We start from the raw sequence: 24,936 nt of genomic DNA, 5'->3' as shown, positions 1-24,936 counted from the left end.
CAACCCAACATGATACCCCGGAGGTGTTTCGTTCCAGTTCAGATTGATGGGCAGGCAAAGTGACAATCTTCATGGAGTTTGATCCAAACGTCTGTGCCCTTTATCCTGGGTAAATAGTGTTGCTAGACTTTTCATCCTTGGCGTGGTCTCCCTTAACATTTTGCCTCTGTTCCCCAGGTTGTTTGTGTGCTGGACTCAGATTTTTCTGTTTTTGTTACTGTGGGCACTTTACCACTGCTAACCAGTGCTAAAGTGCAAGTGCTCCTTTACAAGTTGTGTATGTAATTGGCTTATCTATGATTGGCCTATTTGATTTACTTGTAAGTCCCTAGTAGAGTGCACTAGAGGTGCCCAGGGCCTGTAAATCAAATGCTACTAGTGGGCCTGCAGTGCTGGTTGTGCCACCCACATAAGTAGCTCTGTAATCATGACTCAGACCTGCCATTGCAGTGTCTGTGTGTGCAGTTTTACCTGTAAATTCGACTTGGCAAGTGTACCCACTTGCCAGGCCTAAACCTTCCCCTTTTCTTACATGTCAGACACCCCTAAGGTAGGCCCAAGTAAAATACACTGCACCCTGCCCATGGGGCTAAGGTAGGACATATAGTAATGTGTTTTATATGACCTGACAGTGAAATATTGCTAAATTTGTTTTTCACTGTTGCAAGGCCCGTCCCTCTCATAGGTCAACATGGGGGCTACCTTTAAATCTGATTAAAGTGTAGATTCCCTTTGGGAGCGGATGGACATGTGGAGTTTAGGGTCTCTGAGCTCACAATTTTAAAATACATCTTTTAGTCCAGTTGATTTTAAGATTGTGTGTTAGAAAATGCCACTTTTAGAGAGTGAGCATTTTCTTGCTTATGCCATTTCTGTGAGACTGCCTGTTTGTGGATTCCCTGTCTGGGTAAATTTGACAGTTGAGCTGGTTGCAACTCACACTAGACAGTGACACAAAGGGAGCTGGGGTGTAGCCTGCATATTATGATGAGCCATCTGTGTTAGGAGGGAGAGGAGGAGTGGTCAATCACACCTGAAAGGGCTGTGCCTGCCCTCACACAATGCAGTCTCCAACCCCCTGGTGAGTGTCAAGGGGCTGGCCTGGGCAAGGCAGCATTTCACATTCAAAAGATACTTTACTTTGAAGTATGCCTACTTCAAAGGAGAAACTGAGCATAAGAACGGGCACCCAAAACCACAGACGTTTAGAAAAACACTTCTGGAAACAATAACCTCTGCATGGAAAAGAGCTGAGGAAGAAGAGCTGCCCTGTCTGTGACTGTGCTTTGTGGAGCTGTCCTGCAATTGCTGCTTCTGCCAGAGTAGGAGGACAAAGACTGGACTTTGTGTTGCCTTCCATCTTGAGAAGGACTCTCCAAGGCTTGATTTAGAGCTTGCCTCCTGTTGTTTGAAGTCTCAGGGACAGCAAAGACTTCTCTCTGCCAGCACCTGCAGTCTCTGGAGAGAATCCTATTCTGCCCTGTGGTGCCCATCCCATCCTGTCCTGGGACCCTGAAAGGAGAAGCTGGCAGCCTAAGAGAAGGAAATCCACATACAGAGAGCCGTGCGGGGAAAGATCGACGCAACTCTGATCTGCGGCTGAAAATCGACATGCCGCCGGCTCTACAGCTGAAAATCGACGCTCGCCTGAAACACGACCGAAGAATCGACTCACGGTGCAGGAGAAACGACGCGCAGCATCGTTGACGGAGGCTGGGAGATCGCAACCCACCCTGCATGGTTTTCGGATAATTGTGCGGCTGGATTTCCGACGCAAGTACCGCTGGCAGTGTAAAAACAATGCAAGGCCTGCCCAGACCCGAGAGTGGTGACCGGATCGACGCATCGCGCTCCTGCGGAGAGAAGGAACGAAGCGCCCCGACCCGATGAAAGGAGAAACGACGCAAGGTCCCGCTCGTGAGTGGAATCGATGCATCACAAGCCCTTTTTGACGCACACTTGCCAGTGCAGGGTTATTTTCCCGCTAAAAGTGTTAGTGTGTGTGTTTAAAACTACTTAGACTCGCTTTGATTTTTAATTGATAACTTGACTTGTGTATAGTCGATTTTTGTCGTTTTGGTCTTGTTATGTTTAGATAAATACTTTCTATTTTTCTAAACCTGTGTTATTTTGTAGTGTTTTCATTAAGTTACTGTGCCTGTTGGTACAAATACTTTACACCTAGCACTCTGAAGTTAAGCCTACTGCTCTGCCAAGCTAACAAGGAGGTAAGAAGGGGTTAGCTGAGGGTGATTCTCTTTTACCCTGACTAGAGTGAGGGTCCTTGCTTGAACAGGGGGTAACCTGACTGTCAACCAAAGACCTTATTTCTAACAAGTATTATAGTGCCAATCTACAAGAAGGGTTAGAAGAGCGACCCCAAATCATGTAAACCTTTAGTTCTCCCTCTATATCAGCAATCTAATTTAAGAAGTTACAATGGCAAACCAACATCCCTTTGCTAAACTGCTTTAAAATACCAGCACTCTTATATGCTATCCTGATTTCCAAGACCCCTCTCCCCTCCCTCCGTCACACGCCCTTCCCCCAGAATCTCCAAGCTCCTATGTCGACCATTGAAAAATACTGCAATGCAAATAGACTAAACAGTAACACCGGAAACTGAAAGTATATATTTCAAAACGAACTACATAAACAAGTTTTTCTTCATAAATGGTACAAATCTAAAAGTTTAATTTTACAAATTTCTGGTGTTAGTAATCAAAACAAATGTCAATAGAACTCTTCATATCAAAACTAACTTTGAAAATGCAAAGGCCCCAGCAAACATCACTCTAAAAATTGTAAGAATCAAACATGGGCACTTCTCCAACCATTTACAGTTTTTCAAGCAAGGGTAGTAAGCCAAAATCTTAGAGCTGTCATCTGGGACTTGGATAGGTTGAAACGCTGCACTGGTTGCTTTGAAAGGAAATTGTGGAAAGTAAACGTTAATCTGCCAACAAGATGTCCCACAACTGTTTTCGAAGCAGATGTAGGGTATGCCTCAATTGAAGACTGCTGTCTGATGACCTTTATATAAAAAAATTTAAAAAATGGCCAAAAATATTATAAGAATCCTATGGCAACTTTGTCGACTGAGCCTAGAAAGAACATTTTGTAATGAATGTCAAGTCTTCATTTGCAGGGTTGTGGACCAAGAAATCAAGAGGTTCAACTTGGTACTAATAACTCATGAAATTTTCTATTTTTTTGTTTTTAATAAAATAAGTTCTACAGTGATTTAACAATTTGCGCGCCTAGCAAGAGAACGGAAATTAGGAGTACTGGAAAAACTATCCCTTAGTAGCTATTCTGGAATGTTTGACCCTTCAAGTGCCCAACAATACCTTAACTTGCTTTCTAATTACAGAAGCAGGATGCACATTGCTTTGAGAGGGGGATGCGTGTTAAATGATACCTTGAGAGGGATTTTGACAAAGGTGGGGCCTCAAACTTGTTTTTTAAAGCCTAGAATGTAACATTTTTATGTCATGTAGTATTTAACTTTGTATTTTCCGTTTTATCCATTAGTAAGTGTGGCTATACTGTGTGAAAGGCAGCTGTGGTTTGCATTGTGGGCCGAAACCACTTTTTAATAAATCAAAATGTGTGGACCCATGCAACTATTTATTTATTTTTTGGTTCAAATAGTCTCTTTGGTGCAAACCCTGCATCAATACCTCGTTCCAGCTACAAGATATATTGGAAAACGCAGAGGGTTTCATTTTTTGGGTGTTTCTAAAATGAGCAAACAAAAATTCCATAATGTTAACCATTAAAATATTGCACAATGAATTATGTAATATTGGTGCAGAGCATAATATTGTGGCAGAATTACTGTACCTTTAACGACAAATATTAAACTCCGGGCTAGAAAGAAAGTTTATAAACTGTCTTGTTTAATTTTGGAATTCCTAAAGAATCAAATGGTGCAAGCCAGGTCTCCTTCACCCTGATTAGCTGATCGGGAGAACTCGTTGATTGTTTACTTTTTTTGCCCCTTCAACATTGAATCTTCTCCAGTTTCCTTTGTGCATTAACAGGGAAACAAAGTTTACGACTCAGTCATTAGTATGCAATGCCGTTACCACATATATGCCTTTACCATGAGAGATATATTCACTTACCTGATACATACCTACATTTCCGTTCTAAAGCCAAGCATGCTAAAGGCATATATGTGGTAAAGTCATTGCATTGTGTGTGGGTGTGTGTGTGTGTGTGTATATGTATGTATGTATATGTATGTATGTGTATATATATATATATATATACACACACACGTTTTAAGGGTTATGGGGTGGGTAAGGATTTAGAATGGTTACAGTAGTTTTTTTTTTTTGTTTTTTTTTTAGGGTTTGGGTCAGGTAAGGGTATTTGGGTGGCAAGTGTTTATAGGGTTTAGTGTCAGGGGTGTTTGGGTGGGAAAGGGTATTTTTAGGGTTTGGGGGGGTCGATAATGTTATATATTAAAAAAAAAAAAAAAGATTACTGGGACATTATAGTTAGGCTCACATTTTAAATGCACAAAATCGTAGAAATCCACCTGTTAGTTATTTCAAGTAACTAACTTGTGCCGCAGGAAACTATAACTCGTACCCCCCCGCCATGCACAGTTTATTAATATATTTTCAGTAAATGTTAGTGATGTTATCAATGATGTTATAAAAGATGTCATAAATGCTGGAATATCTGGAGTAATTAGCAGTGCATGGCGAGGCCGGAGTTATAGTTTGCTTAGGGCACGAGTTACACTTACTTGAAATAACTAACTTTAGCTGCTGAATTTCTATGTTTTTTACGCTTAAAATGTGAGCTTAACTAACGTCCCTATAAACTTCGCTTTAAGTGAATTTCTGTTTTTTAATTCCTTTTTTCTAACCATAATGTCCCTGTAACCTTTAGCTTTTTTTTTTTTCAGCAAACTTTTATGGTATTTTGTGTTAATGTGTTTTGTGTTAATTACTAAACATGAATCCAACCACAGCTGGTGGTGGCTGGGGGTTGGCTGCAGTGCCTGGCCTATGGCCAGGCTTTTCAGCCAACCCCCCTATAACCACCCAATCTCAACAAGCACGGCCTTCAACCATATGCAGCAGGTGTTGGCCAGAGGGCCTGGCCTGTGCCAACCCTTTATAACAACCCAACCACACACGGCCTTTGGCCATGCGCAGCAGAGGATGGCCGCAGGGCCTGTCCTGTGGCCAACCCCATATAACCACCCAACCTCATGTCATGCATCAGCTTTGGCTGTGCACAGTGGGAGTTGGGGGCAGGGCCTGCGGCCAACCCCCTGTAATCACCCAAACCTGCACCACTTTCAGTGAAAAATGTTCTGACAAAAACAATTGCTTGACAAGTAAAACGAGTGAAATCACCTTTCTACATGTACCTTAAGCTTCTGAAGTTGGAAATAATTTAAAGCTGAAAAATTACAACTGACATCCAGACTGGAGCTTTCAACCTTCTGTGTGAGGGTCTAAGACCTTAACCACTAGGTCACAAACGACTCCTTAGTGCACAGTGTCCAGACATCTGACATTCAAGCCAAAGATGGTGATGATGAAAAAGACATAAATGTGTTTCCAATGTTAAACATTCCTTGGGATGGAACAAGTAAATGAACAGACATATTACCATGAGATACCAGGATTGTTAATCCTTCACATACTTGAATGACCGTCCAAGAGCTTTACCTTTAGGCCAGAAGTGACTGTTATGCTGTGCATCAAAAGGCAACTATAATATTTCATGCAAACATCTTGCTAGTGTGATGCTGTGAAGTTATTGTCCCATTATGGGATGGAAAAGAGAGATAATGACAAGACCGTGGGGTTGGGGGCTGGGGGATGCTCAAGGACCCTGCGGTTCTAGCTGGCTCCTCTCATCCTGCGGGAGCCAGCATTGCTTCTGCAGGCAGGGAGCTGCTTTAAACAGCAGCTCCCTGCTTGCGGGAGCAATATTTTCATCTTTCCCTGCATGCATGTTTGTGTGCAGGGAAAGAGATGAAAAATCTGGCTTCAGCAAGCAGGAGCTGTTTGATAGCACCAGCTTGCTGAAAACTGAGTTATGTTTGCTTTTGCTTGGCGGGAGCTGTCAGCTCCAGCAAAACAAAAGCAAACTGCTACCTCCCAAGTGTGAGCACCTCAGAAGGTACAGAAGCCTGTCCTTGGAGGTGGTGATCCCCCGGGGCCGATGGCCCCCCTCCTTTAAGTTATTTGAGCCCTGGAGGTGGTGGTCATCTCAGGGTGTGGAGGGGGGCCGCGTGGCCCCTCATACATTATATTGTTTGCCCTGGTGAGTTGGCAGTACCTAGGCCCGCGGGGTGAAGTGGACCCCCCCCACATCCATAATAGTTCATTGCCTGGTATGGTGGTGGTCCCTGAAGCGTGGGGTGGACACACCCTCTGCATAGATGTATGTGGATTTGCCAAGGGGAGACAGTGATCCCTAGGGTGTGTGCAGGTGGGGTATGGAGGGAGGTTGCACAGGCCCCCTGCATAAAATAGAATTAGATTGCCCCAGAGAGGTGGTGGTCCCTAGGACGTGGGCGCCCCATATATTATTATAATCTTGCCCAGGGAGATTGTGGTTCCCAGGGCTTTGATAAGCAGTAGGAGGGGGTCTTCTGAGCCCCATCTATATTTTATGAATGTGTCCAGGACCTCAGTGGCTAAATAAAAAGAAATTGTGGGAGACCGTGCATGTGTTGTGTGTTTTTTTTTTTCTTTTTTTTTAATCAAGTGAAATTTGTGAATATTCGATATTCGTTGTTCTAGCCCAGTGTTGCAATAGTACCCTGCCCTGTTTTTTTTTTTTTAGACTTGGCTCAAGCAGTCTTAAAAAGGCAGCCAACACTTCCTGGTTGAAGTGTTTGCAGCCAATCAGATCCATGCACGAGATAGTCAGTATTCATCACAACCATATATATATATATATATATATATATATATATATATATATATATATATATATATATATATATATATAATATAAAATTTTGTTTGGATTTCCTTTCATTTCTCCTGAACTACTGAACAGATTTTTACTAATTAAAAGAAGGCTTATCAAGGCATGTCTACAGACCATGAAACCTAATATAGGAAATGCCCTTTTTAACCCCCTTTTTTTTCTCCCCAATGGATCACCTCAATCTTTCCATGTGCAACAAAATTCAAGAGGGCACTTTTTTTGATAATTTTGTGAAGATTCGTCAAACAGTGCCAATATGGGGTCTTGCTCTATATACATCTATATTCTATATGTATGTATTACCTAGTGGTGGTTACCACTAGGTAGTTATAGTTAAAACAATGTTTCTATTGAAAAAGCATTTTTTTTCACTTGGCTGTATCTTTGGTGCCAGGTAATGAAGCTTCACAACATTTTCCCAGAAAAATAAGATGCTCACATCAGCTGCAGTCTTGAAGGTTTCAGGGTGCTCCATCAAGCAGGAGGTTGAGCAAAAAGGGAGGGTCCCTAAACGTGTTTTTCCCATGTTAATTCTTATAGGGTTTTTCAAAAAAAAAAAAGGCACATCCCCCCCCCCCCCCCCCCCCACCCTCGCCCCAACCCCCACAGCTTATTTATTCCCCGGGGATCGACACCTCCCTGGTACTTATATTAAATAGTATGCTGGGGCCACACAGCCCACCCACGTCCCTGGGCAAAATTGCTTGATTCTTGATTATAGTGGGGGGGGGGGGGAAATGTCCTGCAGACATCCCTGGGCTAATATTCGATTATATGTGGGGGTACATGCCGCCCCCCCCAACAGTCCTGGGGACTGCCACCCACCTGGGGCTAAACTAAAATAAAATTGGGGGTCTGTTGCAGAGCCCAGGGGACCACCATCTCCCTGGGGCTGTTTAAATGTTAGAGGAGGGGTGTTTGGCTCTCCTCATGGAGCCAATAATGTCTCTGGGGACCTCCCACCCCCGTCCCCAAAAAAATATATTTTAAGGCCAGGCACAAGGTGATGGGTTCCCTGGGGCCAAAATCGGCCCAGGAATGGGGCTGTGCACGCACCCCCCCTCCTCAAATATATGATACGTATTCAGGCCGGGCCCTAGGGGATGGGGGATACCTGGCACCAAAATTGGCTGGGGGCCACATGGCCCTCTACCCCAATTTGAAATAATCTGTGGAAATATCAACAAAACCAATAAGTGGTCACATTATATAGAGGAAGAACCCTGGTTTAATGAAAATTTACATATTTGTAGTATCATTGGACTCTCCATAGGAGGATATGACAGAGTTTTGGAGAAAGGCGCACGAGTCACAATCACATTGCCAAATGCACACAGTCACTGGAGACATTTCCTAGTGGTCCACTACAGAACTGTAGTGTGGAATACACGCTGAACAATTACCCAAGGAGTCGGAAAGAACTCACTTGGGTAGGTGTTTTGTGCAAAACTGTGGACTCTTGTTGGATGAAAGGGCAGGTGAGGTTCCTTTGCTGGCGAAAGACTCCCACAGCTACTAACACACCCATACAGACAGACACTCACACTCATGCAGCCACTCCCATTCAGAGATTCCCTCTCATACCTACTCACACTGACACACCAACTGACATCCACTGTCACACTCTGACACTGTCAAACCCACTCACACCCAGTGACACCCTCTCACATTCACAGACTGGCCCTGCGGCCACCCCTCGACGTGCGCAGCAGTGGTTGGATTACCATATAGTAATTACTTTACGTAAAAAAAAATTGAAATTCACTGGAAAATAATCCAAAGGTTACAGGGTCGTTAATCTTAGAAAATAAGATTTAAAAAAACATGAAAATGTACTTACAAAACCAAAGGTTAGAGGGATGTTATAGTTAGACTGACATTTTAAAGATAAACATAGAAATTCAACAGGTACTTATTTCAAGTAACTACAACTCGTGCTCCTATTTAACTAACTCACACCCTTGCCATGCACTGGTAATTGCCCCACATATTACAGCACTCATGACAACTTCCATAATGTCATTAAAAATATAAGTGAAACATTAGTCAAATTAAAGAAAAAACTGTGCATGGCAGGGGGCAAGTAATAGTTAATTTAGGGGCATGAGTTAGTTTCTTGAAAACTCTAAAACTGCTGAATTTCTACGTCTTTGTACTTTTAAATCATGAGCCGAACTATAACGCCTAACCTTTTTGTTTTATTAAGTGAAAAAAAAAGTATATATTATTTTCACTTACCGGATATATATACTTTAGAGGGTGGGCATTCACCCACAGGCTGGCACTGACATAAATATGGATCCAACAGACCTCTCCTCAGAACACTTGTGAAGAATCAAGTGACTGCCCTGCTCTTTGAAGAACCTGAAGGAAAACTAGACCCGTGTCAAGTGCTGGTCTGAATGGTGGTCTTGGTTCGAAGTAAAGACCTCTTATCGCCAAAGATTCCCGATGGCAGAATGTAACAAGGCGTCCAACAATGCTCCCGAAAATTATTCAGCAGGAAGGAAAAAAAAAAGTAGGAAAAAAACAACAAAGAACACCTTGCCAAGCAGGCTACAGGTCCGAAGACGGAAGGAGAATAAAAACTGGAACTGATGAGAAAGCGGAGTCCATTAAGTCTAGTGAGTGAGCAATGATTCAGAACAATTTCAACACAACTGGATCAGCAATGGAACTCCTTATATAGTGCATAAGAGGATGACATTTCCAAAAAAGGTGTCTGCCTTCCTGGATTAGGAAAGTAAGTACATGAATAAAGAAAAACACATGCAGAGATATTCAATCCTTAACCTGCTTGCCTTGAACCCAGGACTCATGTGACTCCAAAGATCAGTTGGTTGACCACCTGTTTAAGCTACACAAACTTCCAGAAGTGCCTCTTTCTACACCTGGCCAGTTCCCGCTGGACTTGCCCTGGACTCTGCTGGAGTGAGTCCTAACACCCAAGTTGTGCACCTCAGGCACTTGAGCCTTGCTCGTGTTAGTGTATTCTTGCCCACACTGCAAAAGCTAGGACCCTTTTGCCAAGTGTTCCTCCAGAGACGCGTAGGAAGATCAGGACTGCTGTCGAGCTGAAGCCATCTCATTGCCGGTTGGAGTAAACCATACGTAACAACAAGAATTGTTATGTCCTGTAAGTAAACATGCTGTGAAAAATAAACTGAAGTAAATACTTTAGTTTTAGGGGGGGAAATGCATTGGATTACCCTTACACATGGGAATCTAAGATGGCGGCCAGCCAGGATGCAATGGAGTAGTGCAGTCAGCCTGCTGCAGGATGCCACATGCGGTCAAAGAAGGAATTGAGGAAAGATTAACTTTTTAGTAAGGGGGTGGAGGGGAATTTGAGATGAACAGCATTTACAATCCTTGAAATTTTGGAAGGCCCATAATATCTAGGAAAAAACTTAGTCAACAGAGTAACTTCAGAAAAGACAACTGTTAGAAATGGGGTCTTTGTTTGGCAGTCAGGATACCCCCGGTCCAAGCAAGGACCCCCACTGTAATCACGGTAAAAGAGAATCGCCCTCAGCTAACCTCTGCTTACCCTCTTGGTAGATTGGCACGAGCAGTAGGCTTAACTTCAGAGTACTAGGTGTAAAGTATTTGTACCAACGCACACAGTAACTGAATGAAAACACTACAAAATGATACAACATCAGTTTAGAAAAATAGAAAATATTTATCTAAACAAAACAAAACCAAAATGACAAATTCACAAGTCAAGTTATCACTAAAAAATAGCGCTGTTAGTGTGAAAATGTACCTTGGGTGTGTCAAAAAATAACCCTGCACGGGCGAGTGTGTGTCAAAAAGGGCTTGCGATGTCTCGATTTCACCACGAGTGAGACCTTGCATTGTTTCTCCTTTAGTCGGGTCAGCGTGTCTTTTCTTCTCTCCGCAGGAGAGCAATGCATCGATACGGTCAGCACTCGTGGGTTCGGGCAGGTCTTGCGTCGTTTTTACCTGCTTAGAGGTGTTTGCATCAGAAATGCAGCCACATGATGGTCTGAAAACCATGCAGCGTGGGTTGTGATCTCACCAGCCTCTGTCAGAGATGCTGTGCGTTGTTTCTCCAGCTGCAGGCATCGATCTTCCGGTCGCGTTGCAGGCGAGTGTCTATTTTCAGCCATGAAGCTGGCGGTGTTGATTTTTCAGCTGCAGATCAGAGTTGTCGATCTTTTCCCCACACGCCAGTCTGTGCACGGATTTCTCACTCTCTTGGGCTGCCTGCTTTTCTTCTCAGGGTCCCAGGAACTGGATGGACACCATTTGGCAGAGTAGGAGTCTCTCCAGAGGCTCCAGGTGCTGGCAGAGAGAAGTCTTTGCTGTGCCTGAGACTTCAAACAACAGGAGGCAAGCTCTAAATCAAGCCCTTGGAGATATTCCCAAGAAGGAAGGCAACACAAAGTCCAGTCTCTGTCCTCTAGAACAGGCAGAAGCAGGAACTGCAGGATAGCTCCACAAAGCAGTCACAGGCAGGGCAGCTTTTCTTCCTCAGCTCTTCTCCAGGCAGAGGTTCCTCTTGGTTTCCAGAAGTGTTCTAAAGTCTGTGGTTTTGGGTGCCCTTCTTATACCCATTTTGCCCTTTGAAGTAGGCTTACTTCAACGGAAAGTCTCTCTTGATTGTGAAATCCTGCTTTGGCTAGGCCAGGCCCCAGACTCACACCAGTGTGAGGGCAGGCACAGTCCTTTCAGGTGTGAGTGACCACTCCCCCCCTCCCTCCTAGCACAGATGGCTCATCAGGATATGCAGGCTACACCCCAGCTCCGTTTGTGTCACTGTCTAGTGTGAGGTGCGACCAGCCCAACTGTCAAACTGACAGACAGGGAATCCACAAACAGGCAGAGTCACAAAAATGGTATAAGCAAGAAAATGCCCACTTTCTAAAAGTGCTATTTCCAAACGCACAATCTTAAAATCAACTTTACTAAAAGATGTATTTTTAAATTGTGAGTTCAGAGACCCTAAACTCCACATGTCCATCTGCTCCCAAAGGGAATCTACACTTTAATCATATTTAAAGGTAGCCGCATGTTAACCTATGAGAGAGAGAGGCCTTGCAACAGTGAAAACGAATGTAGCAGTATTTCACTGTCAGGACATATAAAACACAGTACTATATGTTCTACCTTAACCATACACTGCACCCTGCCCTTGGGGCTACCTAGGGCCTACCTTAGGGGTGCTTTACATGTAAGAAAATGGAAGGTTTAGGCCTGGCAAGTGGATACACTTGAATTTACAGTTAAAACTGCACACTCAGACACTGCAGTGGCAGGTCTGAGACATGATTACAGGTTACTAAGGTGGGTGGCACAACCAGTGCTGCAGGCCCACTAGGTGTGTTTGGTTTACAGGCCCTGGGCACCTCTAGTGCACTTTACTAGGGAGTTAGTAGCCAATCAAATATGCCAATCATGGATAAACCGATCAACATAATCTACACAGAGAGCATATGCACTTTAGCACTGGTTAGCAGTGGTGAAGTGCTCAGAGTTCAAAAGGCAACAGGTCAGAAAAAGCAGGAGATCAGAAGATTGGGGGTGACCCTGCATAAGCAAAAAAGTCCAACAACCAAACTGTCTTCAACCTTAAGGTGCAGGTAATCTGCCGATTGGCTTGAACCTTCTTAATGGCTTTGGACTTTTTGCAAAATGTTGAGTTTTTTTTCTGGATTTCCTTTAGCCTTTTGAATGACTGTTGAACTGCAGGCCAGAGAATTATCACTTTCTAAAGTACTTGGGAAGTTACAAGGATGAAACTCTGGGGTGGTCAAAGGAGGATTGCCAGTGGAGGTATGGATACAATTATTATAACCAAACTCTGCTGCAGCCAAGAAATGTCCAGTTGTTTTGATTGGCTGTGACATAACATCTTAGAACCTCTTCAAGAGTTGTATTAAATCTCTGGCCCATTAGTTTGAGAGTGGAAACCAGAGGTTTAACACACTTTGGATATCTATTCTTACACATGGATTTCCAGAATTTTAGAAACCTATTGAGATTCACAGTCAGAAATGATTTTAAAGGGCAACCCATGAAGGTGGAACATGTTGATTTAAAAAAAAAAAAAAAAAAAAAAAAAAAGAAAACCCTGCCATTTTGAGTAAGTTGGTCATTTATACTTTAGGAAGAGCCAATAAATGAACCACAAAAATAATCTACAGTGACCATGATTGTGGTACATTTCTCAGAAGGGAGTAACGCCACAATAAATTCAGTGGAAATAATCCCCAAAGGCCTGAAAGGAACCTCATGGGTTAAAAGTAATCCTGCTTTTCTTGGTTTCAGATTTGCTTCAGCACTGATTTAACAGGTCTTAAAGAAGCTTATGGCATTTTCATGAACAGAAGGCCACCAAAACATTCTTCTGATGTGCTCTTCAGTAACCCTTGATCTCTGTGCTCAGAAATTAGTGCATTATGACAGATGTATTTATTTTCCCTGTGATTGATGTGTTGTAATAGCTTTTTAACCAAATTAGGCAATTCATATGTTTTAGTTAAGGATATTTTTGTTTTGGTTTGAATGGATTGAGTTGTTTGGACTTTTAGTTGACTGAATATAAGAATATGTTAGGTGAGATGAAGCCCTGTGGAGTAATGAGTTTTCACCACAGATTTAAACTAAGATTCAGTGTAACATCTGGACAAAGTCTGCAATTACATTTATGGGTGTAGGTGTACAAGTGAGGAAGAAATCCAATTGTTGAAAAAAGAAAGCACAGCAGGCTTGTCTGCTGTTCTGGATTTCAGCCTGTTGGAGAACTTGAAGGTTTCTGTGATCACTACAAGCAGTCTCTGTGTTGGGCCTCCAGTAGGGAATGTCTTCACTTGATGCAAGCAGAATTATTTGCTAGGAGTTCCTTTTTTTCCTTTTCTAGTCCAGAATGTGTTTTTCTGCTGGAGAAAAGTTTTTTTGAGAAGAAGGCATTGGGCTATTCTTATCCATTGCCAGTTTGAATCAAAACTGCCCCATAGGTAAGTCTGAGGTATCTCACTCCACAATGAAATGTTTGGAGGCATTAGGCTGAAGCAAAATGGAAGCTTGCCCAAACTTAGTCTTCAAGCTTTCAAAAACAAGAGTAACATATTTTCTTCAGTTAAAAAAAACCTTGTTTTTCTTTAGCAAATCGTTAATGGGTTAGACAATTTTGGAGAAATCCTTAATGAATATGCTGTATTAGTTTGTCAAACCAAGAAAACATTGGCCCTTTCTGTACTCAGTGAAAGAAACAATCAAGGATATCTTCAACCTTTCAGTAGTTCATGGCAATCCCTTCAGATGAGATAGGCCATAACCTAATTATTTGACAATTTTCTTTTTGAGAAACAGTTTTTTGTTTTGGCTAATGTATTTTGTTTTGGGCACCGTAAAACCTGTTTGACATGATAGGAGTGTCCTGTAGGGTCTATAGAAAACATGAGAATGTCATCTAGGTATTCAACCATAGACTGAAGGATCAGATAAAAATGATTGCATTTATATATTGTTGAAATACAGAAGGGGAGTTACATAAACCAAACAGCTTTGCCCTGTATTGATAATGTTGAAATAGGTGACCTGAATGCAGACCTCCATTCATCTCCTGAATGTATGCAAATTAAGTGCTAGGCGCCTCTTAAGTCTAGTTTCATGAAGATTTTAGCACCTTGGACAGTTTCTAGGATGTCTAAAATGAGATGCAATGGATAGTGGCCCTTAACAGTCACCTTATTTAAACCTCAATCAATATAGGGTTGTATTTTGGATGTTGTTTTTTGGCACGAAAAACAGATGTTTCCTGCAGGAGATTTGGATAGAATGATCAGTCCATTTGCTAGATTATAATTGACATACTGCCATAGGGCTTGTCATTCCAAGGAAGACGAGAAAAATATTTGACCATATGAAACAGTCATCTGACATGCTGTCAATAACTTCGTCAAATGGAAAGTGAGGAGGTAGGCTAGTTGTTGACTCTCCAAAAAAAAAAAAAAAAGTGCTTTTGAGAAGTATCTGGAATCTCACTGAGCACTGCAACCAACTGGACAGATTTGTCAAAATGGACTTTAGGATATTTTTTTCTTTTTATAGCAGTACAATGGGAAATACAATATTCAAAACCTAAAAATAGTTTTAACTGACCAGTCGATGTAAGGATTGTCTGGCTGACTAATTTCTTTTCAAATTAATAGGATAATGGGAGGAGAGATTAGATTGAAGGTTAAGATTTTATAGAGATTTGCTATTTTGAGGGGTAATGGCTCAGTCGCCACTACTACTAAGTCATAGGCCACTAAAGTTCCATTCACAGCTTCTAGAGCCAAAGGTATGTCTTTATTGTCATCTGGAATGTGATATGAGGCCCATTGACTATTCATATAAATGTTGGCAACACTGCAATCCGAGAGCTGGTACCAGGTTAAGTGTAGGCCGAATCAAAAATTTCCCTGGTGAAAAATAAAACTGCATGATTTCAAAGTAATGGACAGGGGTGTCCTATTGTCACTCACCTATATTCCCTACACAAGGGGTAAGTTAGTTTCCCAACTTCTAAGAGCGTGGACAGGGTGAACTGGACAGGAGCTGAACAAATGGCCCGACTGACCACAAAATCAGCACAGTTTTCTTTTTGCCTTTTCTTCCTCACTTAAAGGACTTTTGGGGATTCCCACATGCATCAGATCACTGTCTGGCTTGGAAGACTTTTGTGTAACTATAAACGATGTTATAGGCAGATCTTGCAGAGGATTGTATCTGAGGCTCCAGATGCCTTTCCTCAAGTTGGCTATCTATCGCTATGGTTAATTGTACGAATTCTTGAACGGACTGTGGTCGATGGACCTTTGCATATTCATCTTTTATTTCAACTATAACCCTTTCTGAAAGAGTGGTCAGCTCAGTCTATTTCTTGTGCCAAGGCATTAAGATTTGAAATATATGAATGAAGTTCTAACGATCCCTGGCAAACTTCTGGAATTTGTTCCTGAGGCTAACACTTGTGATCTTGGTGATGGAATATCTCTTGAGATCCGTGAGGAAAGCTGTGAAGTTATCCAGGAGATAACTGGAGTTTGAAATTAGTTACAAAGCCCATGCCAGAGCACTACCAGTGGGTTTACTAACAACAAACACCCACTACGATCTATTGAAAGCATAGATGTGAAGCCTAAAGGTGAAATGTACTTGGCAGGTATCTAAGAAGGCCCTTACCTTCCTAAGGTTGCCATCAAACTTCTGTTAAGTTAAGCCAAGCAGCGGAGGGTCTGCTGTGCCTTTGGTAGACTGGCCAGAGACTAAGTGTTATGAATGGTGTCTCTAGTTGGCAGTCAGTTTACACCCTGTCCAAGCAGGGACCCTCACTCTAGTTAGGGTAAGGGAGTCACACTCCTAAGATGACCTCTGCTCACCCCTTTTGTAGCTTGGCACAAGCTGTCCGGCTTATCTAAGAGGTAATGTGTTAAGTATTTGTACCTAAACACAGTGAAGACACTACAAATGAACACCTCACCAGTTTAGAAAAATAGCCAATAATTATTTAGGTTAAACAAGACCAAAATGACAAATCCATCAATAGCTGGCAAAGATATGAATTTTTAAAAATTAAATCCAGTAAAGCGCTTAGAAACAAACACAATAGCTCCAAATGGGGCATCACAACGTCATTGACTGAGTTGTTCCCACCAGTCCGACACAACTCGAGAGGGAGTGCTGCGCTGGTCGCATGGACCCCAGGTACAGTACCTTTGAAAATGATTAAACAAATAGGGCAAGCACGTAATCTGAGGTGAGGCGTAGCTGGAGCCAGTGCAGCATCTGTTCCTTACTGATACTGGGGAGCCGCAGTGTAGCTGGAGCCAGTGCGGCATCTGTTCCTTACTGATACTGGGGAGGCGCGGTGCCTGTCTCTTACTGTAAGGCGTCTGTTCCTTACAGTGGCAGAGAAAGTGATGCGGCGTTGGTAGCAAAGTGTTTTTTTTTTTAAACAGTTTTCACAATCCGATGGGGTTGATGAATCTGGCGGGTCAAGACGCCATGGGGCGACCTCTCTGGTCAGTCACACCACAGGGTCACAGGTGCTTTCGCTCCCAAGGGCCTAGGAAATGGAGTGGGCACCACCATGTGAGTCAGGGTCCTCCGCAACAAAAATCCAGGTGCTGGCAGGTGAAGATTGTGATGTCCCTGAGACTTCTTAACAGGAAGCAAGCTCAGTCCAAGCCCTTGGAGAAACTTCATAAGCTGGAAATACGGCAAAGTCTAGTCTTTGTCCTCTCCAAATCAGAAGCAGCAACTGCAGGCCAATCCAGAAAAGCACACACAGCAAAAGGGCAGTTCTTCTCCTCACAACTCTTCCCCTTGGCAGAATCTCCACTTGATCCAGAAGTGTTCTAAAGTTGTGGGGTCTGCAGTCCAATACTTATACTCATTTCTGCCTTTGAAGTAGGCAAACTTCAAAGGAAACCCTTTGTAGTGCACAAGACCGAGTCCCACACACTCTAAGGGGATGGAGACTGCATCTTGCAAGTGTCAGCTCTTCCTGCCACTTTAGCCCAGGAACCCCAAAAAGGGTATGTGGTGCACACCTCAGTTCCCTTTGTGTGACCGTCTAGTGTAAATTCACCAACAGCCCAACAGTCATCCCAACTCAGACGTGTATTTCACAGCCAAGCAGAAGAACGGAGTAGTTAAGCAAGAAAATGCCCACTTTCTAAAAGTGGCATTTTCAAACTAACAATTTAAAAATCAACTTAACTAAAATATGCATCTTTACATTGAGTTCAGAGACCACTAACTCCAAATCTCTATCTGCTCCCAACGGGAAATTACACTTACAAGTTATTTCAAGGTAATCTTCATGTTAAACTATCAGAGGGATAGGCCTTGTATTAGTGAAAAACGAATTTGGCAATATTTCACTATCAGGACATGTAAAACACACCAGTCCATGTCCTACCTTTCTAATACACTGCACTCTGCCCACGGGGCTACCTTGGGCCTACCTTAGGGGTGCCTTACATCTAATAAAAGGGGTTGTATGGGTCTGTTAAGTGGGTGCACTTGCTAGGTCGACATTGCAGTTTAAAACTGCACACACTGCAATGACAGGTCTAAGACATATTTACAGGGCTACTCATGTGGGTGGCACAATCATTGCTTCATGCCCACTAGTAGCATTTGATTTAAAGGCCCTGGGCACACATGGTGCACCCTTCTATGGAATTACTAGTAAATAAAATAGGCCAATCATGGTTAACCAAGCATAATGACAATTTACACAGGGAGCACTTGCACTTTAGCACTGATCAGCAGCGATAAAGTGCCCAAAGTACCATAAACGGCAAAAACGAATTCAGCACAAAATTAAAAATACAGGAGGCATAGGCAAAAAGACAGGGGAGACCATGCCAAGGATGCCAGGTCTAACACTAAGCGACAGGTTTTTTGCAGTCAGATTTTGTACTTGCAGCAAGTTAACTGCTGCTACCAGTTCGTTAATTGGAAGCACTTCTTGACCCGGATACGTTCACTGAAGGCGTGGGTGTCACTACCTAGCAAGTGCTAGTCATCTAGGTGTTACTTGAATGGATCTTGGTTCAATGAATAGACCTATTATCGCAAGAGGCAGTGGTAGACTCCAGAATGTAACAAAGTCCAGCAATGCTCCCGAAAGTAATTCAGTAGGAAGGTGAACAAAACAAGAGACCCGGAAAAAAACCTTGCCCAGGACGCAGCAGGACACGAGGGAAGGAGAATAACAACTGGAACTAACAAGAAAGCAAAGTCCACGAAGTCCAATGAGCGACCAACGTTTTAGAAACAATTGTGATGCACCTGCTCCAGTAATGGAGCTCTTTACATAGTGAAGAACAGGATATGACCAGTTTCAAAATAGGTGTCTCCTGTCTTGGACTGGGAAAGTAAATACATGAATAAAGAAAAACATTAAGACATGGTATATCATACATTAGAACGAGATTTGCTCATTCTTGCAGCTAAACCAGTTGTGAAAACGAACCTGAAGTAGATACTTCAATTCAGGGGAAACACTTATATGTGCAAATCCAAGATGGTGGCCAGCAGCACCCTCGTTGATTTGTAGTAGTGTAAACAGGCTGTTATGGAAAGCAGTGTGTAGTCAAAGAACCCACAAAGAGTTACGTGACCACAGGTAAGTATTTTGATCATTATAACTTGCTTGCCTTGAATCCAAGACCCCAGACGTGACTCCAAAGGACAGTTTAACCTTCTATCTAAGATACAGGGGCACAAATGTCCAGAGCCCCCTTTCTCTACAGCTGCTCAACTGACCAGTTCCCACTCGATGTGACCTGAACAATGCTTCTGGCCTCTGTTGGAGTGAGCCCTAATTCCCAAGTAATGTCCAACAAGTATTGGGACCCTTGGCATGTTAGTATACTTCTCCTGCCCACACTGCAAAAACTGGGATGAAAAGTTGTTGCCAATGTTTTCTCCAGAGGCATAGTGATACAGGGACTGCAGCTGAGCTGAAGCCTTCAAACTCTTTGGAATCAACCTGCTGATTTTCCCTGCTGAAGGAGATCTGACTTTTAGAACAATTTCTTAGTCCAAACATAGAACGCTACATCAAAACTGAATCTTAGCAGCAACCTGTCTAGGTCAAGGCCTTCCTGGACACAGACTTCAGACTTCATCTGCTCAAAGCTTTCCAGCCTTCCCCACAACCATTCTGGGACCCTGCACTTCCATCACCTGCTGTTATCTAGTCCTACTTCAGATCCAGCTTTCAGCTTCCCCAGCTAACTTCTTGTTGATGACCACTTTTTCTCTAGAAAAGTTTCTAAGTCGGAAGTTTAACTTCACAAGGGCAAACTTGGTCCTTGTATCCGAGCTGCGCTCTTGAACTTTTGAATTTGACCCACTGCAGCTACTTCTTGTATTTTTGTAATTTTGGTGCCATTATATTTAATATAATCAATTTTTCAGATTTGGTTTGGGATTTTTCGTGTGTTGTGTTCACTTTATTGCTGTTTGTGTGCTGCATAGTTACTTTACACATTGCCTCGAGGTCGCCTGACTGCTTGTGTACGAAGCTACCAGAAGGTTAAGCAAATATTTAGTTAGTGACGTTTGTGGTTCACCCTGACAGACTGATTATTCTTTAAAGTGGGCTCTCACTCCTTTCAACAAATCCAATATCTTACATATAGATATGAGGCAGGTTTTTGATAGTGGAGCGTCCAACAATGACTATAGTACTAAAGCCTGGGGTCGTCTGGCACCATGGAAACCTACCCATTTCAGTCATTTCTGAAAACTAGACACTCTGGAAAATGTGTAAGACCAGACATGCATGAATTTCAACATGTTTGATTACTCAGATTGGCTTGCAAATGTAAAATTATGGGAAAAAAATGCCTTCTGTTTTCTTCAACTGAAATCTCCAGAGCTTAAACAGCAAACGTCCAGTGCTCCAAACTTCCACACTTATGACAAAGACGCCTCCCCACGTATTTATGGGTGGGCCTGATGCACAGGATAGGAAGAAGTCATCACTCTGACTCTGTACATTTCCTTCTGATGGTCACATGATGTGCATTTGAGCAAACTACAAACACTCCAGGTTTCTGGCTGGGAAAGTCTAATGCATGTAATGATATATCTTTTTTTTAGATCATCCTTGAGTGCAAAATGCTACAAGTGAAAACCTAACTGCCCATTCCTTTTTCTCCCACTTGTTTTTAATATACTGGTATTTCAACAATTGGTTTCTTTGGAAATTTATTGGGCAAGCTACACAACCCCTTGCTTAATTAGGAATTGTGTATACTGTTGCGCAATATGTAGCATTATGTGAGCTCCCATGGGTTTCACTGGTTTATCCCACAAAAATGTGTATAAAGCCAAAAGAACTCCAGTCAGTCTGGTTCCTCGTCAGGGCACAGACAACTCCTTTCTCACTTCGTATTGTGAGAGGAAAGAGCTGTGCCTGCGCCCTGGCAAGGAACTAATTAACGCTTATGAAATATTCTTAGCGCTGTCTGTGCCCGAGGAATGATCCAGGTATTATTTGTATTTGTCTTAGAGAACAGTCACAGAGCTAAGAAACACTCTAGACAGTGTCTCGCTCCTTCCCATGGCACAGATGCACTTCCTCTGACAGTTCTACTCGGAGAGCACTGAGACACAGCTCCTTCTTGCAATGATTCTCGGAGATTGAAGTTTTATGAGAAGCTGTGCGTCTGTGCCATAGAAAGGTGACCGATGCTGTTTGGATTATTTTGTATGGAAATGGAGTTTGATTCGTTGCTGACAAACTAACTGTAGATATAATTATAGTTTTAAAACTAAATGAATTAATAAAGAAATCTGAGAAGTTGTCAGATAATGGCCACTTAGAAGTTGTGGTTTTCAAATTATGTGTATACAAGTTTGTGCCCTTGTGTGCTGCAGATCTGTTACAGATAAAAGTGGTTCATGACTCCATTATTCAAAGAATGAATGTGAATCAACTGCTCTCGTGGCCTGACACTTAGTCCCCATTAAAGAAGTCCTTTTTGTTATGTCTGCCAATCACTGAATCAAACGATATCAATGCCATATTCAGCTACCCATTTTAATTCTAATTGTATCTGAAACCTCTGTGCTACAAATGGTAAATGCCTTGATACCAGAAATTTAAAAAAGAAAAAAGAAAAAAAGAAAACGAGATCCATCACACTAAAATTCCTTTCTTTTCTTCTAGTATGCAAATATACTTTTATACTTACTGCTGTTCGATCAACCTTTTCCTGATGATGCAAATTAGTTTCAAAGTATGAAAAACACATTCTGATGATTAGATGTCTTTCCTCCCTTTTTATTTTTTTTATTTTAATTTTTAATTTTTTTTGTCCCGCACCTGGAACAATTCTTGAGTCTCACGTTTAATTGGCAGGGTTGTCCTTCCACTGCTGACGTTGAGAAATTACTTTTATTTTTGGTTTTCCTTTTGCTTTTACTTCTCAGTTAGGACTCTGCTTTGCACCAAAAACGTTTTATGGTCTTCCCATCCCAATGTCCAGCTCTCTGCTTTCAGTTTTTATTTTTTTAATATGCTTGAGCGTTTCTCCCCACCCCCTCTTTTCCCACCACAAGTCACGTTGCTTTTTTCTGTGCCCCATAAGGAGGACTGTTACAGCTCGCTGTGGGGCTCTCTCCTATTCCAATCCTCTCCACTTCCTCACCTTTTCTTTCTTCCCAACACTTCCCCCACCTCTGAGCTTTGCCAATGTCAATTGGTTTTAACATTGTGCTGACAGCAGAAGAATTACTACACATCTGCTGTTTAGAGGGAACTGGTAGCGCTTGAAGGGGCGGTTAGATGATTGCAGGGGCGGTTAGAGTGGCGCCTGATGGTTGAAGTCCAGTGCACATGCATCTAGGTGGCATAATGCCATAAAGTTTTTGGCTGGCCTGAAGTGCTGGAAGAGGAGCTGATGTTAGCCACTGACACTATGATGGTCACACTGCTTTCAACAATATACTTGTAGGTAGTTTTGATTCACTGACATTCTGTGATCCACATCACTGCACACAGTCTCAGCCCCACGATCCGTGTCTCATTGAAATCTGGTGCTGAGAAGGACCTCGCCCTGTATAGGAGAGCTGCAGCAGGCCTACGAGCACAGGAAGTAAGAGGGTACAGCTTGGGCAAGGTCCACTACCAGTGCTAAGGATTTGGCGGCTCAGCTGCAGTCCCACACCTGGCAATGTGGGCGGCACTCTAGGTGTTGCGTGAAGAACCCCAAGGGCAGGCAGACCAACACCAGCCTCCTGAGGAAATGTTCAGTGACACGACCAGTCCGGCTCTGATCCTTTAATCCTTCTTCACAAAGTCATGACTTGTCACACATCATGATATGCTTCACCACTTGGGTTTCAAAATGCGTGTTTTTTTTTAGCAAAATCTGAATGGGAAACTAAGGTGAATTATAAAGGCCTTCTAATCATGGTGTGAACTTTCTCTTTCTGCAGGTGAGGAATGTGCTTGCATATTTCGTTCATGAAGACTTTAATGAGAGAACATTTGATTATGACATTGCACTGATACGACTCAATGATTCTTTGGTGTACAATGACTATGTTCGAGAGATCTGTCTACCCAGCAAAAACAGGGTTGTCGCACCCTCAACGGTGTGCGTAGTGACTGGATGGGGGAGCCAAGCTGAAGGTGAGTGGAGAGTATTATTTCAGTACTGAAACTCAATGATCCTAAGTTTCCAAATGCATTGCACTGCCCACTACTGTAGATGTGACATACAAATCTGGTGTGGTCTTCAATGATCCAGAAACTAAAAAATGTACATGGGTTACTGCAAGAACTCCTCAGAGCTAACCCAATGGTAGTGTAGTATCTTTTGGAAACAATTGGGCTTTCTGCCTGTGACCTCAGCCATCCGTGCTTTGTAAAATGACCCAAAGTAATGGCTAATAAAAACAATCATTGGCAAAGTTAATAGGTCTGATCTTGGCAAGTTGGCTGCAATGCTTAATTTTCTTGTATTTGTTTATTTTATTTTTTTTAATTTTTATTGCACGCATGTTCCTCAAAAATAGAAAGTAGAAAGGGGGGGGAGCAAACCTGCTGTCTCATAATCATGGCCGCCATATGCTTGAAATAAAGAAACGCAATAAAAATGTTCAATTTAAAAAAAGTCGCTGGATGTTTTATTGGTGTTTTTTCTTTGTTTCAAATGGCAAACCTTCAGTTTTATGGATTTTATTTGTGAAGACAAGAATAAATTGCTTCCTAACCAAGTATTTAGTTTTTGGCAGCTAGCTATAATACTTCAAGGACACTTAGGGGGTCATTCTAACCCTGGCGGTCGGCGACCGCCAGGGCTAAAATGATGGAAGCACCGCCAACAGGCTGGCGGTGCTTCCCTGCCCATTCTGACCGCGGCGGTAAAGCCGCGGTCAGAAAAGGGGATCCGGCGGTTTACCGCCGGATTTCCCCTGTCTGGGCTGAATCTCCATGGCGGCGCTGCTGGAGATTCCGACCCCCTTCCCGCTATCCTGTTCCTGGCGGTTTTTACTGCCAGGAACAGGATGGCGGGAACGGGTGTCGTGGGGCCCCTGGGGGCCCCTGCACTGCCCATGCCACTGGCATGGGCAGTGCAGGGGCCCCCTAACAGGGCCCCAGCATGATTTTCACTGTCTGCTTCGGAGCCGGCTTCTGGGTTGCAGGGCCTTTCCCGCTGGCCCAGCGGGAAAGCAAGAATGGCCTCCGCGGTCTTTTGACCGCGGAGCGGCCAAGTGGCGGTTCCTGCTTGGTGGGCGGCGACAGCCGCCCGCCAATGTAGGAATGACCCCCTTAGACTCTATAACAACAATTAAAAAAAATATGAATATAAATCACCTAACTGGGCACCCAAATTGTGGGCAAAATAAATTACTAGGTTCTGCACGATTTGGCCGGCAGTTATGCATATCGCAGAAAAAAAGTCCCTATTTACCCTGCCACTTGCTAAACAAAGAGATTCTGCACTGTTTGGCTAGCGGCCATGCAAATAACATGGAAAGTTCACTTATTTGGCCACTAACTAAATAGCAGGAGTTTTGTACTATTTGACCAGCATTCAAGCAAACCAAAATCTGCACTCATTTACTAGCTGCTGGCAAAACAGCAGACCTGTACAATTAGGCCAGCAGCAACTATGCAAATAAACCAAATAATGTATGACTGTTGGCTAAATAGTAAAAATTATGTGACCAGTGGCCTGGCAAGTAGCAGACATTTCAATATGTACCTGACAGCTGACTGCAAAGCTGAAATGAGGTACTGGATTGGCAGTGGCCTTGCAAGTAATTTGAGAATACATTTAATTATTTATCTAGTGGCAGGCTAAATACTAGACAGTATGCATAATGTGCCCAGTAGCCATGCTCACAGCAGAGGAGCTTTACTATTACTAGGCTGCTGTCTAAACAGCTTAAATTTTATTATGCCTC

The 24,936-nt window shown here is 42.8% G+C and overlaps 1 protein-coding gene across 2 annotated transcripts in view; it reads left to right on the top strand.

Annotated features, from left to right (window-relative positions):
• The window catches only part of OVCH1 (ovochymase 1), a 1,177,845-nt gene that overhangs the window by 584,106 nt on the left and 568,803 nt on the right, over window positions 1-24,936 (top strand). For both annotated transcript variants that reach the window (XM_069228188.1, XM_069228187.1), the window contains exon 18: window positions 22,960-23,155. In XM_069228188.1, the coding sequence (XP_069084289.1) occupies window positions 22,960-23,155 (196 nt within the window). The remainder of the gene's footprint in view (window positions 1-22,959; window positions 23,156-24,936) is intronic.

Source organism: Pleurodeles waltl, chromosome 4_1 (genome assembly GCF_031143425.1).
Source record: "Pleurodeles waltl isolate 20211129_DDA chromosome 4_1, aPleWal1.hap1.20221129, whole genome shotgun sequence".
NCBI classification, from domain to species: Eukaryota; Metazoa; Chordata; class Amphibia; order Caudata; family Salamandridae; genus Pleurodeles; species Pleurodeles waltl.
The sequence above is the reverse complement of the archived record's forward strand: the minus strand, read 5'-3'. Positions and strand labels throughout refer to the sequence as shown.